General features: G+C 31.5%; 1 protein-coding gene across 1 annotated transcript; it reads left to right on the top strand.

Moving 5' to 3' along the window:
- Positions 1–562: 562 nt before the first annotated feature.
- Positions 563–751, top strand: NEUTE1DRAFT_37816 (uncharacterized protein; the record flags this gene model as incomplete). Its single annotated transcript, XM_009850417.1, has 1 exon — positions 563–751. One exon carries the CDS (start codon positions 563–565, stop codon positions 749–751), a length of 189 nt encoding a protein of 62 aa, XP_009848719.1.
- Between the last annotated feature and the right edge of the window lie 20,722 nt (positions 752–21,473).

The following is a 21,473-nucleotide window of genomic DNA, read 5'->3' as shown; positions in this document are numbered from 1 at the left end:
AGGCATTTACATAAGGTCTTTCTAATCGTTAAACATCGTTCCTCATACGGATTTCTAAGTTCTTACAATCGCAATTCAGCGCAATCACATTTAAAAACTCTACAATACACTTCCCCAACTATAGACCCCGTTTTAAAGTAGTCGCTACGTACGGTCGTAATACCGAACCTGCAACACCAACACATCTCAACGACATCGCGCATAACTATATCAATATCGCTAGGAGGGAGGCTAAACAATACGTCGTCGGCAAGTATAGACTATTCAATATTAATATCGAGTAAGGCATAGCTATTTACGAAGGAGGCCGACGAAGTAGTAGAATTGCAACGCCGACGAGGCTATACTAAAGCGGGGGCATCGTAGATAGCTTAAGAAGATATTTATTAAACGTTAGTAATTAAATACAATCAATACCATTTACAGGCGATCAACGGCGATTAATTTAAATAGAGTTACGTACATTAGTAGTAGTTATAGTGGTAGGTACTAAATCGTATACTATACTGTACGCGATGTACAAAAGGGGTGCAAATGGCCGTGTGAAAAAATGGGGGAGGAAATGACCAAGTTAGAGGGAATGTTACGTGCAATAAAAATGCGAAATTTAGCTAGTAAAAACGGGATTTACAATGTCAGGTGTCATCAGCTGCACAATCCCACATTTCCTGGTTTCTGGGTGCGCGTAGGTTTTGCGGTGGGTGCACCGAGGTTTACTCTTAAATATCTCCCTATTTACCTTAATAAATAATTAGTAGAATATAAGACTATCGAATATAGCCCGGTATTCGGCCCTAGTACTTTTATTCTTCTTTTTAGCTAAGTTAGTTACTAAACTACAACCTCGATTCAATTCTTTTTTGGACTTAATTACTTTATAAGTTATGATATTAAGATTAATAATAATTTTTTTGAGGAAGAAAAAAGGTAGATCCTCTTTATCTCCGAAAGTAGCTTGGTAATTAATATAACGTATAATATAGGCGAAGATTTCCTAAAAGAAATATATATTAATCTATAATATAATTAATTCTTTAAAGGTTTGTTACTTATGAGAATTATTATTATAACCGAATTCCAAAAGCTAGGGGTAATCCTTCGACATAGTTAGAAAGTAAGTATATAGTTTATCCTATAGGAATTTATTCTTTTGGGATTTATAGGTACCTTTAGCGTAGATACGAAGGCGGCGAAATTTAGATATACGGGTATCGATGCTAGGTACGGTTTATTTAACTACCTAGTTGGTAAACTAATTCGAATAGTATACAAATATATATTAATATATTTATTAATAGATTTCGTTGATAACCTCCTTTATTTCTTCGTGGGGGACGAACTATATAATATTTACCTCTAATTTATTGATATTAATATTAATAGGGTCGTATTCTATACGGGAGGGCGCGCCTAATTCCTTCAACGATATTAAATTAGTACAATTAGGGGTAAAGAAGTACTTAGGAAACCTCTCTTCAAGTGGGTATTAATTAGGGTCGTTAATAACTAGTTTACCGAATCTATTATTACTTTGGTTATAACTTCCTAACCAATGAGTGCCACCGGGTATTTATAGTGGTAAAGATTGACCGCTATGCTGAGGGCGGCTATGCTGAGACTGACTACCATGCTAAGACTGATTGCTATACTGAAAGTAACCGCTATGTTAAAAGTGACCGCTATATTGAGGGCGACTATACTGAGGGGCGCTATACTGAAAGTGACCTCTATATTGAGGGCCGCCATATAAATATCCATATTCGTTATATAGATTACTATATACATTATATAGATTACTATATTTATTATACTAGTTAGTATTCGCCGCCGCCCTAATAAGTCCAGCCGGCTTAGGGAAACTAGCCCTAAGAATCTTAAGAACTATAAGTTATATTACTACTATAAGCACTATTGCTATATTGCTGGGTGCTAGACTGTAATTAAGACTGAGACTGGTTGCTACCACCAGATTGGGAATGGGACTGAGATTGGTTGCTACTACTAAATTGGGAATAGGAACTATAATAAGACCTACTGTTATTAGTAATATTAGTAGAAAAGGCAGCCTCAAGCTCGAATACCGAATGGTCGTCTTATTCCGAATAATTAGTATAACTATTATAGCTAGTGTAGCCGATACGAGGGTCTCTACCGCTAGTAGAGGTATAGCTAGTAGTACGAGCGGTAATTGAATTAGTAATAGTAATAGGTATAAGTGAACGAATATAAGTACGAGGAGCTTATAGTATAGATGAGCTAGTTACGGCCGGTAGGGTAGTAGGGACCCCCTTTTATATAGAATTATCTTACTATTTCAAATATTGAATTTAGATAAGTAAATCGTCGAATCCTACATCGAGAAAATCCTTTGTAGTACTAATAATACTCTAGGTATTCCGTAGTAAATTCCTAGACTATTACTTTTATATATATTATTACTATTTTTAGGGAAGAGGTATAATACCTCTACCTCTACCTTAACTTCAAAGAGTTTAGGGAGTATATTTTTGCGGCCTGCCGGGCTGTGATTGTATTTTTGTATAGAATATACTAGGATATTTTAGAGAAACGGTCTACCATTATAAATATATTATTATATCCTTTTTTATTAGCGGGTATAGATTTGAAATCTATTACTAGACTTTTCTATAGCCGGCTATTGTTTATTGGGATAGAGTGTAGCTTTCCTAGTATTTTATTTCTTAGGTATTTAATACTTTATAATTCTAATAGTTTACTATAAATCTATCGACGTTAGACGTTATAGCCGGCTATTAGTATTATTTCTGTATTAGTTTTCTTATCTTTATTTTTTCCGGGTAGGCGATAAGTAATTAACTATATATATCCTGTAATGAATAGGTGCGATAGTCCTCTTTATTAGGTATTATTAACTTCCCTTTATAATAAAGTAGCTTATTATTTAATATAAATAAAGTATCCTTCTAAATTACTTTTTCTTTATAATTAGCTAATAATGGTGCCGTCCGGTTGAATTGTAGTATCTTATTAATTAGTACGGTGCCGGACAATCCGTTAACCATAGTAATTGGAGCTAATTCGGAGTAGGGTTTGTTGATGCTTGTTATGCCGGTCGAAAGGATTGTATATAGTTCGGCCGTATCGGTATTTTCTTTATCCCTGGCGAATACGAGATAGCCTTTATTATTTGGTTTTAGGAACCGTAAGGTATATTGGTCTTCCTTTTTTGCTTTAATAGTCTTAAGGTCTTTTAATTTTCGGAATAACGCGTTGGTAGTAATGTTCTCCTTCCCTAGCTTGTAGGCTATCTAGAATTAGTATTCCGATAGGATTTCTAATGAACGGATTTATTGGCTATTAAGGACTTTCTTACTATTAAAGAACTTTAGTATTTGATAGTCTATGATAATTGTAAATGGTTTTACCCCCTTTAATTCTAGTCTCTACTATTTAATTACCCTAATAATAATTAATAATGTTTTATTATATATTAGGTAATTAAACTTTACCGGCCTTATTGTTTTAAAGTAGAAGGTTATTAAATATTATTCTCCGTCGGACTATTTCTAATTTATAATTTCCGTATATACGCTATCCGATGTATTGGTTTCCAATTTAATTTCTAGTTTGTAATTAAAGTGGGTTAGTACTAGCGCTGCTAATAGTAATTATTTTAATATATTAAACGCTTCTTTATATTGCTTAGACTATTGGAACGGGTAGTCCTTTTTAGTAAGATTAAATAATAGCCGAGCGGTGCAATTCAAATCCTTAATAAATTTCTAATAGAAATTGTAGAAGTTGAGGAAGGCCTAAACTCCTTTGACCGTATTTGATTATTTCTAGTTTTCTATTATTATTACCTTCTCTAGATCTATTGTAATACTATTAATATTAATAATAAAGCTTAGGAATTTAATTCTAGTAGCGCCGAATTCGTATTTCCTATGGTTTATTTATAGGCCGGCTTTTTATAATTAGGTTAGAACCTTACGGACGTAATCCTTATAATTTTGAGTATTATGGGAGTAGATTCAAATATTATTAATGTACGTACTGTAAAAGATATTAAAGTAATTTACTAAAATATTATTAATAAATTGTTAGAAAGATAATAGTCCCTTTATAAATCCGAATGGTAATACTTTGTATTCGTAGGACCCGTACCTAGTTCGGAAGGTAGTTAGGTTTTTGTAATCCGGGTATATACGTATCCGGTGGAATACTTATTGGATATTGATTTTCGAAAATATTTTCGCTTGTCCGATTCGAATTAAAGTTTTATTAATTAGAGGTAATAAGTACTTATCCTTCTTTAATAACGTATTTAATTTATAATAGTTAATGTAAAACTGTAATCTTCTATTGGCTTTGGGTATAAAGAGTATAGGCGCTGCCTATAGGGTAGAGTTAGCTTCGATGAATCCCTTTTATAAATTATTTATAATATATTTCCGGTACTCCTCTAATTCCTTTAAAGTTATTTTGTATAACGAATTATACCCTAGATCGCTTAGTAATTTACTTTCTTCTATCAGGATTTAGTAATCTACCTTTTTTTCGATATGCGGGGAGAGTGTCCGAATTATATTTATTGAATACATTAATATAATTATAGTATTAGTATAGTAATTTTTCTAATATAAAGGTTCGGTACTCTTCGTTATTTAATAGTAGTAGTTAATTTTGTAGGCTTTCGATTAGATTATTAATTTTATAAAGATTTGTAGTTTTTATCTTCACTCCCTACTGGCAGTAATATTCGAATACAATTATATTTATAATAGTTCTATCCCGGGGTCTTTCTTTTACCTAGCCGAGTATTATTTTTAATTAGTAAGGGCCTTATTCGTCCGTTAAAGGGTATGTGGATTATTAACGGTTTACTCTTTTTGCCTTTTATATTGTTTGTTCTATTTGAGTAATTTCAGCGTCGGATGCATACTTGTATTTAATTCTATTGAATAAATTCTATTCTATTTATTCGATTTACGAGATTTCGGTACCTCTAATACGGTATTTGGTTATATGGAGTTCTTTAGAGCGCTAATTTAGGGAGAGATGATTGTTATTAGGAGATATTGTCTTCTTTCCTTAATTTAGCGGGGCCTAGGCTAATACTTCTAATTCTAAAATACAATTCTATAACAACCGTTCTTTTAGGGAAGTATTTCGTAGGCTAAATTCTATTACTCCTTCTTCTATATAGGTCGCTTCCTTTATTTTAATTATTATTAGCCCTCCTCCTATCTCTTTTATTATCTTTTTAAAGGCTACTATATTTTTCTCTTGTTTTTGGTTTTAGTATACCTAAAATAAGGCTCCGTCGGTTCGTCGTTTGTTTTTTTACGCTATTAATGCGTTTCGGCGGATTACGTCCTTTTAATAGTTTAGGTAGCGTAGTAATTCGGATGGTTTTATTACGAGGTTGTATATATTGGGTAAAGGGATTAAGGAATTCGGGAAGTATAGTAATCGGTTGTAATAATTGGCTAGAATTCTATAGTGCTCTAACTATATACGTTCTATAATTATATTACAACTTAAACCGGGTAGTATAATTATTTATTTATTAAAGAATTTGTACCCTTAAATATATAAATATATTTTAATTGTGTAGTTAATAACGTTTAGGGTTATTTATTAATAGGGGGTAATATATCCGGACTCGAAGTCTATATAAGTTTTAAATTGTAAGTATTATAGTTTTCTTAGGAAAGCATTACTTATAATAAAGTAAGCATCGGCGTTTATATTAATTAAAGTTCTAGTAGTAGAAATTGATAATCTATTTTGTACTATACTATATTTAATTAAAAAAGAAGATCCTTTGCCTAAATAATTATTTAATTAGAATATCAATTCCGGCCTTCTTATAGGCGGAGCTTTAATAGTTTTTACTTTTTTCTTAATAATTAATACCTCTCCTAGAAAGGAGACTACTTTCCCTAGGGTTATTAGGTTTTTGTTTTATCCTTAGGTTCGGCGTTGTAGATATCCTCTTCAAACGAGTCCTCTAGGTCGGAATTGTCTATTATAATTCCGTTGGGGATATTTGGTAATATAGTTATTATAGCGTTAAACTAGGATGTTTTATACTTCTCGTAGGTTCGGTCGACCCGAGGCTTCTCTAGGTATTCGGTAGTACGGTAGCCTTCTTTCTTATAAATAAAATATTTGCCTTCGGTTTGGAATCGACGGTACTCCTTGGTATTGGGTTTTTTGTAAAAGAAGGAGGATCCCGGTAGTTGATTGTACGGGGGGTTAGAGGTAGCGGCAATTATTATTTTAGAGCTAAGGTTATTATATTGCGATTTTCTAGAGAACGTAGGCGGGTTATTTAATTAATAGTTCTTATCGATAGATTAAATAATGGTATAGTAGTCCTTTAAACTCTTTCTTGGGTTGAGGAATATAATTATAGTAGGATTCCGTAAACGTTTAAATAATTTATACTTTAGGGTTAGCTTCTAATAGTAGGTAGGGATGTGCACCTATCCTACTAATCATACAAATTTGACCTTAAAGTCTTAGAATCGATTATTATCCCTTATATCTAATTTTTCGAATTCTATATTAGCCTTTTCCATAGTATTTTTGTCTAAGTAACTCTCTTTTAGATGGTTTAGTAATTTATTAATAGTAGTTAGACGCGGGGGGTTGCTATTATATTCGTAAATGAATGGTAGAATAGCTTTACTTACTTTACTTCCTCAGCGTCCCATTATTATATTGAAAACGGTTCGTTTAGAGGCGAAATGGTCGGTATCAATCTTTAGTATACTGCAGATTTGAAATAGCTATATTTCGAAAGAGATTTTATCCTTGTTTAGGTCCTTATAGAATAACGGAATATTTAGTACCTTAGTAGATTTTTTGCTTCGGCTGCCGAAGGAGTATAATATATATTTAGAACTAGGCTTCGGCGATATATTTAAAGAGGGACGAAGGACAGTTTTATTTAATTATTTATTTGGACGCTTGTTACTGGTATGATTTGATTGATCGGAATCCGATTCGTTGTTATTAGAGGAATTCGGGTCTTTGTCGGCCGTTACTATCTTCTTAGATTTGCCTAAGATCCTATTAGTCTAGGAGGGGTTATAAGATTTAGTAGGATTAAAAGTCTTATAAGGGGTTTTATTAATAGTTTTAGAAATTTTTCGAGTAGGAGAGATACGGATTTTGCACTTCTTCTATAAGTCTTCTAATATAGATTTTGCGAAGTTATTAGCGAAATTTTATTCGACTTCCTTTTCGATCGAGGTTTGGATAGCGGTATAATCTTCGATTACTAAAATTCTTTTGAGAAACTTATTGCTCTTTTCCAATTTAGCGACCTTCTCCTCCGCAATTTAAAGTTTTTTACGAAGGTTGTCCATTAAAATATCGGTCGCCTTCTTTTTTTTATATGATAGAATTAATTCGGTTTTTAAGTTATTAATATTTTATTCGAGTTCTAGAATATAGGTTCGAAATTCTTTAGAACCGGACGGGGTAGGAGAGCCCTTAAGCTTAGCCCGAACGGTTATATTATTGAATTGAACTATTAGGGTATTAATTTTACTTTTGAAATGGGCGATTTTTATTTAATTCGTAGTCTTCTCGGTAGATAGTCCGTTTATATAGGCCCTAACGGCTTTATCGATATATAAATTAAAGTTGGTTACTAACTCTATTAAGGATTTATTATAAGAGGTATAATAATATTTAACCTTTTTATATTCTTTATATAATTCCTCTTCTAATTAACGGTAGTTAGTTTCTATATTGGCGATATACTTTTACTAATCGATATTGCCTTGCAAATTTTTCGAAGCTAAATCTCGCTTGTCTTTAACCCGAGCGATAGTTACGTTCTGCTCCTTGATCTTCTAAATAAAATATATAATAAATAAATATATTTTATAAATTATAGCGTTTATATAGCCTATTATTTCTATTAAGTCGTTAATAGATATATAAAAAGTTTAGAGCGATAGGAAATGTATTTAGATTTTATTCTATATAGCGGCGGGGTTTTAGTTAAATGTATTAGTAAATTGGGTTAACGTTATTACTCCTTTTAATAAATTTAAAATAGTTAATTTCTAGCTATCTTCTATAAAGGGTTGGAAATAAATATATTTAAATCCTCGACGGTTAGTAAAGGCGTCGGCTATATAATTTATTCGGTCGATAATGTTGCTTATTAGGTTGTTGAAAGAGGGTACAAAGCGTTTACTACCTATTTTCGGCATAATATTATCCTAGTAGAGGTCCTATATTTCCTATAGGGTATATTTAGTAAAATCCTTAAAATTAGGGTTCTTATTTTGAAAGGTAGTAGGAATTATTTTATCAAGTTCGCGAGCGTCTAATAATATTCGTTTAACAGATAAACGAATAGAGGGGACTTTATTTTTAATATTACGGATAAATTTAATGCTAAATTATATTTTGTAATACTATAAGGGCTGGGCGTTTATAAGTGGGCCCTTTATACTAATTTTAACTTTGGATGGTAGAGGCCGGCTAGGGGTGCCTTATTAAATAGTAATACAATTGCGTAGGGCGGATAAATTACAAATCGCGGAAGAGTTAGGGGAAGTGCGATTTTAGTTATAATTGCTAATAGAAGGGGTAATTGGTAATTAAATTGTTTGGGATAGATTTAAATAAGTTAGAGTTGGGGAAGGTATTTCGGCCTCTTCAATATTAGTATCGGTTTTAGTATAGTTTAGGGTGTAGCTTTCTACCGTCGGGCTACCGTTAGGCTAGCCGCTGGGGTTATTATTTATTATTTTGGGGTTCGTTATTTTTAATTGTAGAAGATATAGGTTTTGTAGTAGGATTTTATAATATTGGGTTTTCGCTATAGTTGTGATTTTATTGGGTTTTTACGACTTGAGCGGTCGGTTATAGCGACTTTGAATATTATCGGGTTCTTATTATTACCGATTGCAATTGGACGATTTCGGGTATTGGTTTAGGTTTGGGATATTATAATTACCGTCCCTAGTTGTATAATGTATTTAGTTTTAATATTATGTAAAAGTGTATATAATTACGAGAGGAAGCTAGTTCAAGATAGGTTGTGGTACAATTTAAATACAAAACTAAAACTAAAGAAAGAAAGAGAGGAAGGAAAAGTACAAAGGTGAGCTGGCTACGCGAGGTTTTGTAGTATACGCGCGCTAAGCTCCCAGTCGTATGGGCTGTGCCGCAACGGCGGCGCGCGGCCACGTGACTTAACTTGTGCCATTTGGGTAGTTATGGTTCTAGGCTATAATAGTTATAATAAAGTAGAATTCCGTTTTTTTTATTATTAGTAGAGGGTCTCTAATAGATTTAAGCGGTTATTTTTATATAATATACTAGAGGGTAAATTAATAGGTAGAAGGTTAACCGGCTTAGGTACAAAGTCCGTTTTATAGTAATATATTTAATATATTCAAATATTAATAAATAATTCAATTGTATATACCCGACATAGTAGTCTATATAATAGAAATAAGTAGTCCTTAAGTCTATTATTTAATCTTCGTTACTATTATAACTTGCCTAATAAATACTATTTATATAACTGCCTGCCTGCCTGCCCGCCTGCCTACTTATACCCTCGCTAATTTTAAATTTTATATATCGCTTAGAATTATTTTACTCCCCTCCTTTCTCTTCTTTTTTTCTCCAAACTATACTATATAATATTACATAAATAATTATTATTATTTCAATTTATTTAGTCTATTCCCTTTTACTTAACTAATTTAATCAATAATTACTGTATAAATATAATATCTTCTAATATATCTCTCCCTCTTAGTTCTTTTAAATCTATACCTAATTTAGTTTATCCGCCCGCCCCCGAGACCCCTACCCGCCCTCTTAAGTTTGCTACGCCCGCTAGCCGCCGCTGCCGCCGTAAAAATACTTCTCCTAGTACCCCGGCCGCCGCCGCTACCCCTAGTTGCCTATTTTAGTTACTTTAGCATTCTATTAATAAGCTTCTCCCCTACTGTATTAAATTATTAAAGAAGGAGAAGGCCGAGGAGTCTATAACTGCCCCCCCCTCTATAAAAAAGAGGAAGATTGGAAATTCTTTTTTTTCCTATTTTTCTTTTATATTTAGATATAATACTAATTATTATATTTATTAGAAGGATAATAATAAGGATAACAATAATAGTAATAGTAGTAGCCTTCTATATAATTATTTTTATAATGCTTTATATTAATATTATATATAAAATAAATATTATTATATTGAGCCTAAGACGGATAGAGGAAAGAAGTATTATCTTTATATTTAGAAAAGGGTTAATTACGACCTTAGATGTCCTAAAATATATATAATATACTAAGCGCTATAGGAAATGAGAAATTTTAATGATAATAATATTATATATAAGTACTATAATAATATCTTCGATACTATCGGCCCTATAATTCGCTTAGAGAAGGCTAGCGTTATCCCGCCGTAAATTTTTTTTTTCGGTTCTTTTTTTTTCTTTCCTTTTTTTACATCTTCTTTTTAGTAATAATAGTTTATATAATACTATAATAACTTTATCAACTTTACTTTCGGGCGTAAAACTCTTATTGTCCTTCGTATTTATAATAGTAAAGCTCGTTATCCTATTTCTCCTATCCCCGGCCCTATCCCTCCGGTTTTTAAAAATTTTACTACCCCCCGGCCTTCGCCCGCTAAGAAAACCTCCCTCCCAACTACTCTTTCCCTACCCCCCCTCCCCCCTTCGCTAATTATATTATCCCTCCGGCCCTCCCTATTTCCGCCCCGGCTAATTACCCTAATTAGTCCGTCGTCGAAATTCGTTTTACTACGTCAGAGAGGGATATAAAATACTACTTCAAAATATTAAAGTTGTTCTAAGAGTAGGAGAAGAAGAAGAAGGAGCTAGATACTACTATTACTAGCAATTTGAAAGTTCCTTGGCCTTTTGGCCCTTATTTGTTTAAATAGTTTAACCGACCTTTCTAAAAAGGATAAAGAAAATAAGAAAGATGATAATAATAAAAATAATGAAAATAAAGATAAGGATATTTATTTAATTACTAGTATATTAATGATACTCTATCTTTACTTTTCTTTTTTTATTTTTACCTTCGGGTATAAATATTAATATTTACTATCTTACTCTCAACCCATTTATATATCTTAATCTACACTATAAATAAACCCCGATACCATATATAACTATATGCTTCTTAACTTCTATATCTTTATTTATAGGTAATTGCCTAAATAGCTATCGGTCGTCTATATTAACTTTAAATAATTTAAATATTTCGACGGACGTATAGTTTATAGGAATTAAATAGGTTATCTACCCCTAAAGCGTTATTAATTAATATATTTTTAAAAGTACCTAGTTTAATATATTACTTAAAGCAGATTAGGAGACTAGGAAGACTCGCAGCTTTTTTCTTCTTCTAGTAGGTAAGTTCATTTTTACTTAGCGAGGTTGTTTTAGTGCCGACCCAACTAGTTGCAATCCGTTGGCGTTTAATAGCGATTAAATTGCGGTGCTCTTCCTCTTCCTTCAATATATCCTTTGAGCGCTCTTTAAATTATAAATTATTGTCCTCGAATATAATTAATATACTAGCGTTAATAGTAGATCGTCGATAAAAGAGGTAGGTAAGAGTATTGAAAATAATAGATATACGAAATAAGTAGACAGATAGAAAATATAGATAGTAAATAGGTGGAAAGTGTAGATAGTAAATAGGATAAATATTATAAATATAGGAAATACCAACTATAGGATAGGATAGAATTAATATTTTAATATTACTTCTTATATTACTACTTTTATTTATTTTTCAATATTATTTCTAGTATTATTACTAATATTCATTTCTCAATACTATTTCTAATATTACAATACTATTCTAATATAACTACTCTTATTTATTTCTCAATACTATTTATAATACTATCCCTATTATTATTACTTTTATTTATATTTTAATATTATTTCTAATATTACCCATCTTATTCACTTCTTAATACTATATTTAGTATTATTACTTCATTTATTATTACTATTTCGTAGTAAACTTTATTATATAAGTTATATTCTTATAAATCCTATTATTAGTTTTAAGTCACGATTAGCTATAATAATTCTATAGCTTAGGCGGGAGTGAACTATACTTCTACCTATAGAACTAGTCCGGATCGGCCTCCCTTCCTAGAAATCTTCAATTCCCTAGACTCGATGCTCAATTCTCTAGACCGCTCTTCGACCCTTTGGACTCGCATTTAAATAAGTAAAAAAAAAAAAAAAAAAAAAAACTATTAACTCAAATACTACTTCTAGACTTACATTTAATAACCTTACTAATTTAATTATAGAATAACCCAATTGACCGACCGACCGACCGACTAGTCGTATCCTAAGATAAGATAGCTACGTAACTTAAAATAAAGCGCTATACTATACTATGCTATAAAACCCAAGACTATAAAATTAAGCCGATAAGGAAGTGAGCGGAGGATTATCCAATTAAACTATATTGGGGGTAAACTACTTATAAAAGTCTAAGTAGTATTAGTATATAGCCGAGCTCTAAATAGAATCGCTAGTAATATTCGTATTGGCGTAAGATTAAGGCGTATATAAATCTCGGGCTATCCTTCGGGTACTATAGACGGAAAACCTTAGGTTCGGCTTCTATAAGGTATTAGGGTAGCGTCTGCTCTATAAATCCTGACCTCCAATTTATTTATTTATTTTTTTTAATTTGTTTATACCAATTAGACGAATCCAGCATTGCACTCACAATAGGCCGCCAAAATGTTGGGTATTTACTAAGAGTAACCCAGCTTTAACTTCTTTAGAAAAATCTAGTATTGTACTTATACTATACCGCTAAATTTTGAAATTTATTAAGAGCAATCCAGTATTGTACTTATATTAGACTGCTAAAATGTTGGGCTTTTACTTAGAGTAATCCAACTCTAGACTTAAATAACAGCTGCGCTTCAGTAGGTTCTGCCGGGCTACCCGGAAGACGATGTTATAATAGGAAGGGTTTAAATTTAAGAAAGAAAGAATATAGAATTCTAATGGGACTATTAAATTAGAACCCTATGAATATACGGGTATATACTCCATTCTAATTATTAACCGGTAGTATATAGTATATTAAACTAAATAAAATAGGATTTTACTCAATAAGGGTTATCTTATCCTATTTATAAAGTAATAAATAATACAATATTATCCGCGTAACTATTTGGACCTATAGTACTATATATAGGGGCAATATATATACGTATAACTTATAGAATCTTTTAGAATTCCAAAGTATTAGTTCATTTCGTACGAAACTTATCCTATTATTCAAATAGATTAGGAATATTCCTCCTTCTAATTACAAACCGTACTATATACCTCTATTAATCTCTCCTTATCTTTTTAATTCTTTTACTCTATTCTAACTACTATAATAATCTTTAAATTTTAAGGAGCCGTTATATTAATATTATATTATCCGTTTTTATAATATTTAGTTCTTTACCCCTTTAATCAGCGGGTTACTAACTTTATTATTTTTGTTCATATTGATTTATACATTATATACCCGATATACAAGTAGGGCGCTAGTACTTAGAGGTACCGCTATTCTATCAGCTATAACACTTTTAGTCCCTATTAAAATAATATAGTTCTAAGCCGCCTCAATAACCTACTTTCAACCTCCAAGCAACCTTTTATCCAAAATACTATTACTATATTACTATATTTATTATTTCTCGCTATTAATAATACCCCGCCAATTCTACCCGCTAACGCTACAATCATTGCTATTTAATTCGATATTTATTAAATAATTAATAAATATAAGTATTATTTATTCGTATAATAGAAGAGAAAGTAGTAGAAATTATTAGCGATTCCCCGTGTATATAAATTTTACAATTCGAATGAAAATTCTTTTCTACTTTTTATACAACTAAACTTCGTTACTTAATTCATCTTCTTAAAATTAAATTTGTATTAGAACTATTCAACTAAATTAATCACCTAAGTACATTGTACAATAGTACTAACTTACAATTACCGTAAGTATTATTCTTATTATTATTGCTTTAGGTTTATTTAATTAATATAAATTTAAATAATACCTATTAAGAAACCGAACAACGGTCGCCCGCGCAGTTGCCCTCCTAAGGGTACGCTAATTAACCCTGCCGATAAGGGTAAAAGGATTATTAATTTCGATATATAGGGTTTTAAGGATAATAATGAAAACGAGCCGGATATTACTAGTAGTTAACTGAATTCGCCTACTAATACGCCTCTTAAGCCTACCCTACCCAAATAATTATTACGTTCTTTTACTAGTTAAAATAGTATTCAACTTCCTATATATTAAAATCTAGTAAATTAATTTATATCTTTTTTTACCTATTTTTATATATATTCTAATCTATTTTAGTACTACAATATTACTTTACCGTATAAAGAGTGATAGTTATATAATACTAATCGCTTTAAACGTATAGGTAAATATATAGAATCTAATGTATCTACCGATATTCTCCCGAAGAATTCCCAATATATTAGCTCTAGCTCTAGCTCTACCCTAGTAATTAACGTAATATTAATTTAATTACTAATAATAAAGCTTAGGTAGTAATATACCTAAGCGCCCAGAATTTCCCTCGGACCCGCCCGGCCTATTCAATAACTAGACTATATTTACTTCCAATATTTAATATCCTTCTACTCCTAAATATCCTTCTACTCTTGGATATCCTCCTACTCCTAAATACCCGGTTATTTCCTAAGCATTTTTACTCCGCTATTAGTTCTCACTACAGTATTTAACGCCGGTTTAATATTTTTCGCTTAAATAACCCCCTTCTAGCGGATATACTCCGTATAGTTATATACTATTAAACTATAGCCCTTCTTCTGGATTTATAACACTTATATAGTAATAGTATTAATATTAACCTCTAGTATTTTCGCCTTACTACACTTTTTCCCCTAGCTAAATATTAGTAGATCTATAATTAGTTGAATAAGAAATCCAATAACGTATTTAGTAATAGATATAGTAGATGCAATAATAGATGTAATAATAGATGCAGTAATAAATGCGATAGTAAATATAGTAGATGTAATAATAAATATAATAATAATAATAAATGCAATAATAATAATAGTTGTAGTATTAGTAGTTGTAGTATTAGTAAGCCCAAAGTTAGCCGGCTACTACTACTATTACTCCTACCGAGATATTACTAACTACTTCTACCCCTAGTAGTACTAATTAAAAGGATTTAGAGTGTCTTCTTTATAGTAGAAGCTTTACTAATACAAATAATTTTTTATACTCTTAGAGGGCTATATTAGAGTAAATGAATTAATAGACCCGTATATGCGAAATTAATCGAATCGGCGCTAAATTAATTAAAAAGAACCGCCGGGAATAGGCCGAATAGAGGAAGCGTTAGGAGCAAGCTAAAAAACATAAAGAAAATAAGGTATATAAATTTAAAGAACAGCGTTAAATAAAAATCTAGTAGGATAAAGTTTAAGCTAAAGCTAAAATTAAAGTTAGAGTAAAAATTAAAGCGGAAATTAAGGCTAAGGCCTAAGCAAAGACTAGACTGCCTATACCACCCTTTGAACTGATTACTTCCTTAACTACTAGTATATTTACTACCCTTAGCCCTGCCTATTCTAACTTCGATTTCGAAAAGGCCTTCCAATAACCACCCTAATAAAGTATTAAAAATAATAATTGTAATACTAATAACAATAATAATAATAACATATTTAGTAATATCGGTACTCCCCTTCGTTATCCTGCTGGTGCCGCCCCTAGTAGTAAAGGTTCTAGTACTATATTTGGTTCTAGTTCTAGTCATACCCTTAGTTCTAGTGCTGCCTCTAATATTACCCCCGAAGTTACCCCTAGTTCAAGCGTTAGAAAACGGAAAAAGGGCGGTAAACGAGATAATAGCCGTCCTTTATAGGAATCTTTCCCTAAGTTCTTCTACGAACCCAGTCGTACTAGTTTATAAAGTTTATAGGAGTAAAATATTCCTACTAAACTAAACTTTAATATAATAAATAGTAATTATATCTACCCTACTAATACTAATGAAAATAATCTTATATAAAGCGTAAAGAGAACCCAAAGTATCAAAATCCTGCAAAACAACGCTATTATCCTTAACAAATTAAATAAGGAGCTTCGCTGGGCCTTATTCTTATATTACTATAATTAATTTTCTAGCACCTTAGTTACCAATACAATTGATAGTCCTAATACCCGCTTAAAGCGCTTTAAAAATCTTCGAAAGTATATTCTTATTACTCATCGCTCTAAAAAATCGAACTTCCTCAACTATACCTTAATATCCTTCTTCTAAAATATTATTTCAAATAACCTATTTCTTCTAGAATATAATATCGAAAACAACAAAGAGCATAAAGTATACTATCTAGAATTAATTGAAAGTTAGATTAATAGAAGGACCTTCAATTAAATCTATACTTATATTGTAAAATATATTAATTATAAGGCTACTTTTAGTAATAGAACCGCTCTTCCGTTTTACTACATTAAGACCGAATTATAGGATATAGGTATCGTAATACTAAATATTATCAAATTTAAGCGCATTATAAATAAGGGCCGCACGAAATTTAAAAGGGAAACCAACAAAAACCTTCGAAGAATTATACGCTAAACCTTTACCGCTCTACTACTTTTTAAAGAAAAGTATAAGGATATTAACCGGCAATAGTTCGTCGAAATACCCTTAGAATTCATACCCAAATAAATAAAGTTAGCCAATACCCCTAGAATAGACTATCTTCATAAAAGTATTATTATAGAGTAGCCGCTTCCACTACCGAAAGTAATAGTTAATCACCCTAATACTAGTAAATAGCGCCGTTTACCGCCTATTAATCAAAGCTTAGAACCCCCTAAAACTCTAAGCAATAACTATAGTACCTAGCGCGATACTAGCCCAGGATCTAGCAACCAGAGTCCCAGGTACAGCCTATATAGCGGTCGTTCTAATAGAGGTAGTAACAATAGAGGCGGCTACGACGACCGTAATAACCGTAGTAGCTATTGTAATAATAGACGTAGCTGCGATAAACGCGGTAGCTACGACGATAGATATAGCAATTGTAATAGCCGTAGTGACCGTAATAGCCGTAGTAACCGTAATGGCCGTAGTGACCGTAATGGCTGTAGTGAACGTAATAACCATGGTGGCCGTAATAATAGATATAGTAACCGTGGTGGCAACCGAGATAACTATAGTGGCCGTTATAATAATTGTAGCATCCGTAATAATAGAGGCGGTTACGGCCAGAGCTCCTACGAATAATATATACCTACTCATCCTTCTTCTAAATATTAATATTAGCGCCCTATTAGTACCCGTAGTAATAGTAACTATTATTTCAAGGAAGATAATAATAATAATAATACCGATAAGGGACCGGTTCATCTACGCTACAGATAAAAGGGCCATAATACCGGGAATAATCGTTATAATAACTATAGCTAGGCTATATCTCATTCTACCCTCGACATTACCCTTTATATTCCTAAGCGCAATTATAAGCCTCCTATAGCTACTATTGCCTTATCGCTAATACTATAGTCGGCTACTCTGGACGAGCGTATAAAGTCCCTACACCTTTGAATTGTCTAATTATTTCGAGTTCTATATAATACCTATATCTACTAAATAACTCAACATCGCACTCAATAGCATCGCATTCAATAATATTGTACTCACTAGTATTGATTTATTATTATAGCAATCAATCGGCATTCAACATCGCTACCAAAAAAAGAAATACGGAAAATCGTTTATAGATAGGTAATTAATATAATATTTCATTTACTATACTATGTATTCCCCTTTATTATTAGTATTATCATCGTAATACAATTAATTAATTTATTAATATACGACTATATTATAAAATGCGTTATCTTACCCTCTAAATACTATACTTATAGGGGTATTGAGCGCTGCTAATCGCCAACTTTATTTAGTAATACCTTTAATTTAGTAGGAGCGCTAGTATACCTTCCGCATTGGCATAAATATAACCTACCCTCGTATAGTACTAGTCTAACTTGTAATCGTAATATAGGAAGGATCGCTATTATTGTAACTGCTATTAATATAATTTGACTACTACGATTGCCTGAAATGTAATTTGGCATTCTACAACACCCAACGGTAGTCTTTCTCCTAACGCTATACTTGTCAGGTCTTCAAAATCGACCGTCTGACTAGTGGCCCGCCCACTAGTCAGACGGTCGATTTTGAAGATCTGACGAGTATAGCGCCCAACAACGGTAGTCTGATATCTATAGTTAATACACAATAGTAATACACTTACCGTAGTCTAACGGTCATGCTACGGCAAATGCTTTCCTAGGGACCGGTAGTTAAGTAGTATAGGTACGACTAGCCGTATGAAAAAAAGGGAAAAGAAATAACCAAGGTAGAGCAATATTACGTGCATTGAAAAGACGAAATTTTGCGGGTAAAAACGGGATTTACAATGTCAGGTGTCATCAGCTGAACCGCCCCATTTTTCTAGGTGGGGGAGGGTACGAGAAGGAACGGTTGGGGTGCGGGTAGGGTTTCCCTTATATAATTAGTATTTCCTCTACTAGATTAAAAGGTAGTAATTAATATTTATCGCTATTAGGATTAAAAGTGCTGAAATCTATATCACTAGCCGTAGTATATTTAAAAGGCTCGTCCAATTGGAGGTCTATATTAATATAACAATTCCGCTTACAAACGTCCTAATCGCTAACTCTAATAAGCCTTAAATTAAACCACTTTTCTTTACAATAGTTATATTCTTCTATAGTCTCGGCATCGAATACAGCCTGGCAATTAAGAAGATATTAATAATCCGAATTAGGAATAGCCTAAGTATTTATATCGCTATTAAATACGGGGTCCTATTCAAATTCAATACCGGGTAGGCCGGGAAATCGAGGGCCGGGTAACTGGGGTAGCTATAGAAGTCTTGGGCTAAGTAGGCAACCTCTTCTTCGCCGTTGGGAAGGTTCCGGCTAGGACTGGGATTAGGACTAGGATTCGAGAAGGCCGTAGTCTTAAATAAAATCATTAATATTGAAAATTGTATTTGAATTATTAAGAGGATTGTTCTGTATTTATAGATAAGGTAATTATTTAATTTAAAATAGGTTATTATTGTTGTTATTAAAGAGATAAAAGTTATCCAAGTTATTATCCTCCTCGTTGTCTTTATTTGTCGGCGCCCAATATTATTTATAATAATTCCGTTCAATATTATTTCTATCGAAGAAATCGCTACGCTTATAATTTCGATAATAGTTTATACAAACTTTGTTTTTTTTATCGGATATTGTAGTATAGATTGGTATAAACGTATATTATATAAAATCCGATAATAGCATCTTTATTAATAAGACGGCGTACCAATCCATAGGCCAGACAAATAAAATATAATAAGTAAGCGTCCCGTTACTTAGGCGGAATTGGAAGGTAACGGCTCAACCGTTTTTAATTGAGATCTCTACCTTGATTTCGAGCCTTTCCTTAATAAAGAAGATAGAAGTCCTTTTTCTAATAATTACTAATATAAATATAATCGGATCGGAAATTAGTATTACTATAAACAGTATAAATCTTTTCTTAGTTGTAAATATTAATTTATATAGTAGGCTAATAGAGTAAATAAATATTAGTATTGGGATTACGGTCGTTAATGTAACGAGAGATATAGTAATTGGGATAAATAAATTGATTATCTTTAATCTTACAAATATAATAAATACTTATAACTAGGTTTCGTTACTTAATAGAACGAATAACAAGGTAAGTCGGATATGTAAATTTATTATTATTGTTAGGTGGATTTTATTATATTTATATTTATTAACCCGTATTAGATTCCTATAAATTAGGATATTTCCGAATAATTAATATTGCTAGTGAAGGAGTAGGTATAATATTTTTTTTTAGTTATAATAGTAAAAACGGTGGTAATATTGAATTTAGTCTCGTTTTCGGCGGGCTTCGGCGGTCTTTTAATCATCCTAGAATATAAAAATTAAATAAATAATAAATTAAAATGCAGTTAAAGAATATACTTATAAATATATTTTACTAAAGGTATATCTTAGGGTATCCTAATCTATACGAGAGGCCTTTTTTCTAATTGTTTAATATTATAGAGTATTGGTTTTGAACCGGAAAGTACTAGTAGTAATAAATTAAATATTAACCTATAGAGGCTACAATAATTAAATAGAATAATTAATAGGCCGTTGTAAATCTAGACTAATTCTCTAAATTAGTTGGGGTTGGACTATCTATTAATATTGCAGTTGTTGGATTAGTAGTTAGGGAGGTTATAGTAGTTACTATAGTTGTTATTACTATTTGGCTTTAAATTCTTAATATATGACTATATAAGGTCCCAATTCTCCTTATTACTATTACTACCGTTCAAAGTCAAAAAACGACGCCAAAACCGGAAACGCCGATTTCTGGTCGAGGAGTGCTCCAAAACAAAAACTAATAACGGCAATCGACTTAGGAGGGTCGTTTACGTCCCTTACGATGTCCTACGACGAACGTAGCGATAATATTGTATTATTATTATTAATAGCTATAAATAGCAATACTTATAGGCTCGAAAATAATATTTATAATCCGCTTGTAGAAATTTCTATATATAATAACCCCGAAGCTGTACTTATTGCGAAGACTTTGTATAAAACGGAGGAGAATAATAAAATATTAAAGAAATTTATTATTAGAATAAATAAATTTATGGATTATAATATTATTTCGACTGAGGATTAACGTTAGGCTCGAAAATTATTTTTCGAATTCGTATAGATTCGTATTGTAAAAATTAGGTCTATACGACCCGAGGCTAATAAGGTTAGAACCGATTAATTTATTATTAAAAAGGATTTTAATAATTTAAAGAAAAATAATTTAAAGGAAATTAAAAAGAGTATTTAGGAAGTACCGAAATAATAAATTAATATTATAACGAAAACTATTCCAAATAAAATTAGTATTACCCTCTAATAATTACCGACTATTATTATTAAAAAATTTATCCCCTCCAATTTCGAATAGCAATTTACTATTAAAGGAGTAATTATTACCGCCGAATTTATAAACCGCTCGAATAAAAATATAAAGACGGCCGTAGTAACGATCCTAGGCCGGAAGAAACTAAGTTTAATAATTAGAGCGGCTACTAGAATACTAATATTTAGAAATTATATAATTATTTTTAATAAATCTATATATAATTAATATTAGTAAAATTAAGTATAGGCTACGGAAGTTTTTAATAAGGAAGCCTTTACTATTATAAGTATTGTAAATATACTAGTCCGGGGTATACCCTAGAATAATATTAATATTTATACTATATTGAAAGTATTAATAAATGTAG

Source organism: Neurospora tetrasperma (genome assembly GCF_000213175.1).
Source record: "Neurospora tetrasperma FGSC 2508 unplaced genomic scaffold NEUTE1scaffold_2, whole genome shotgun sequence".
NCBI classification, from domain to species: Eukaryota; Fungi; Ascomycota; class Sordariomycetes; order Sordariales; family Sordariaceae; genus Neurospora; species Neurospora tetrasperma.
The sequence above is the reverse complement of the archived record's forward strand: the minus strand, read 5'-3'. Positions and strand labels throughout refer to the sequence as shown.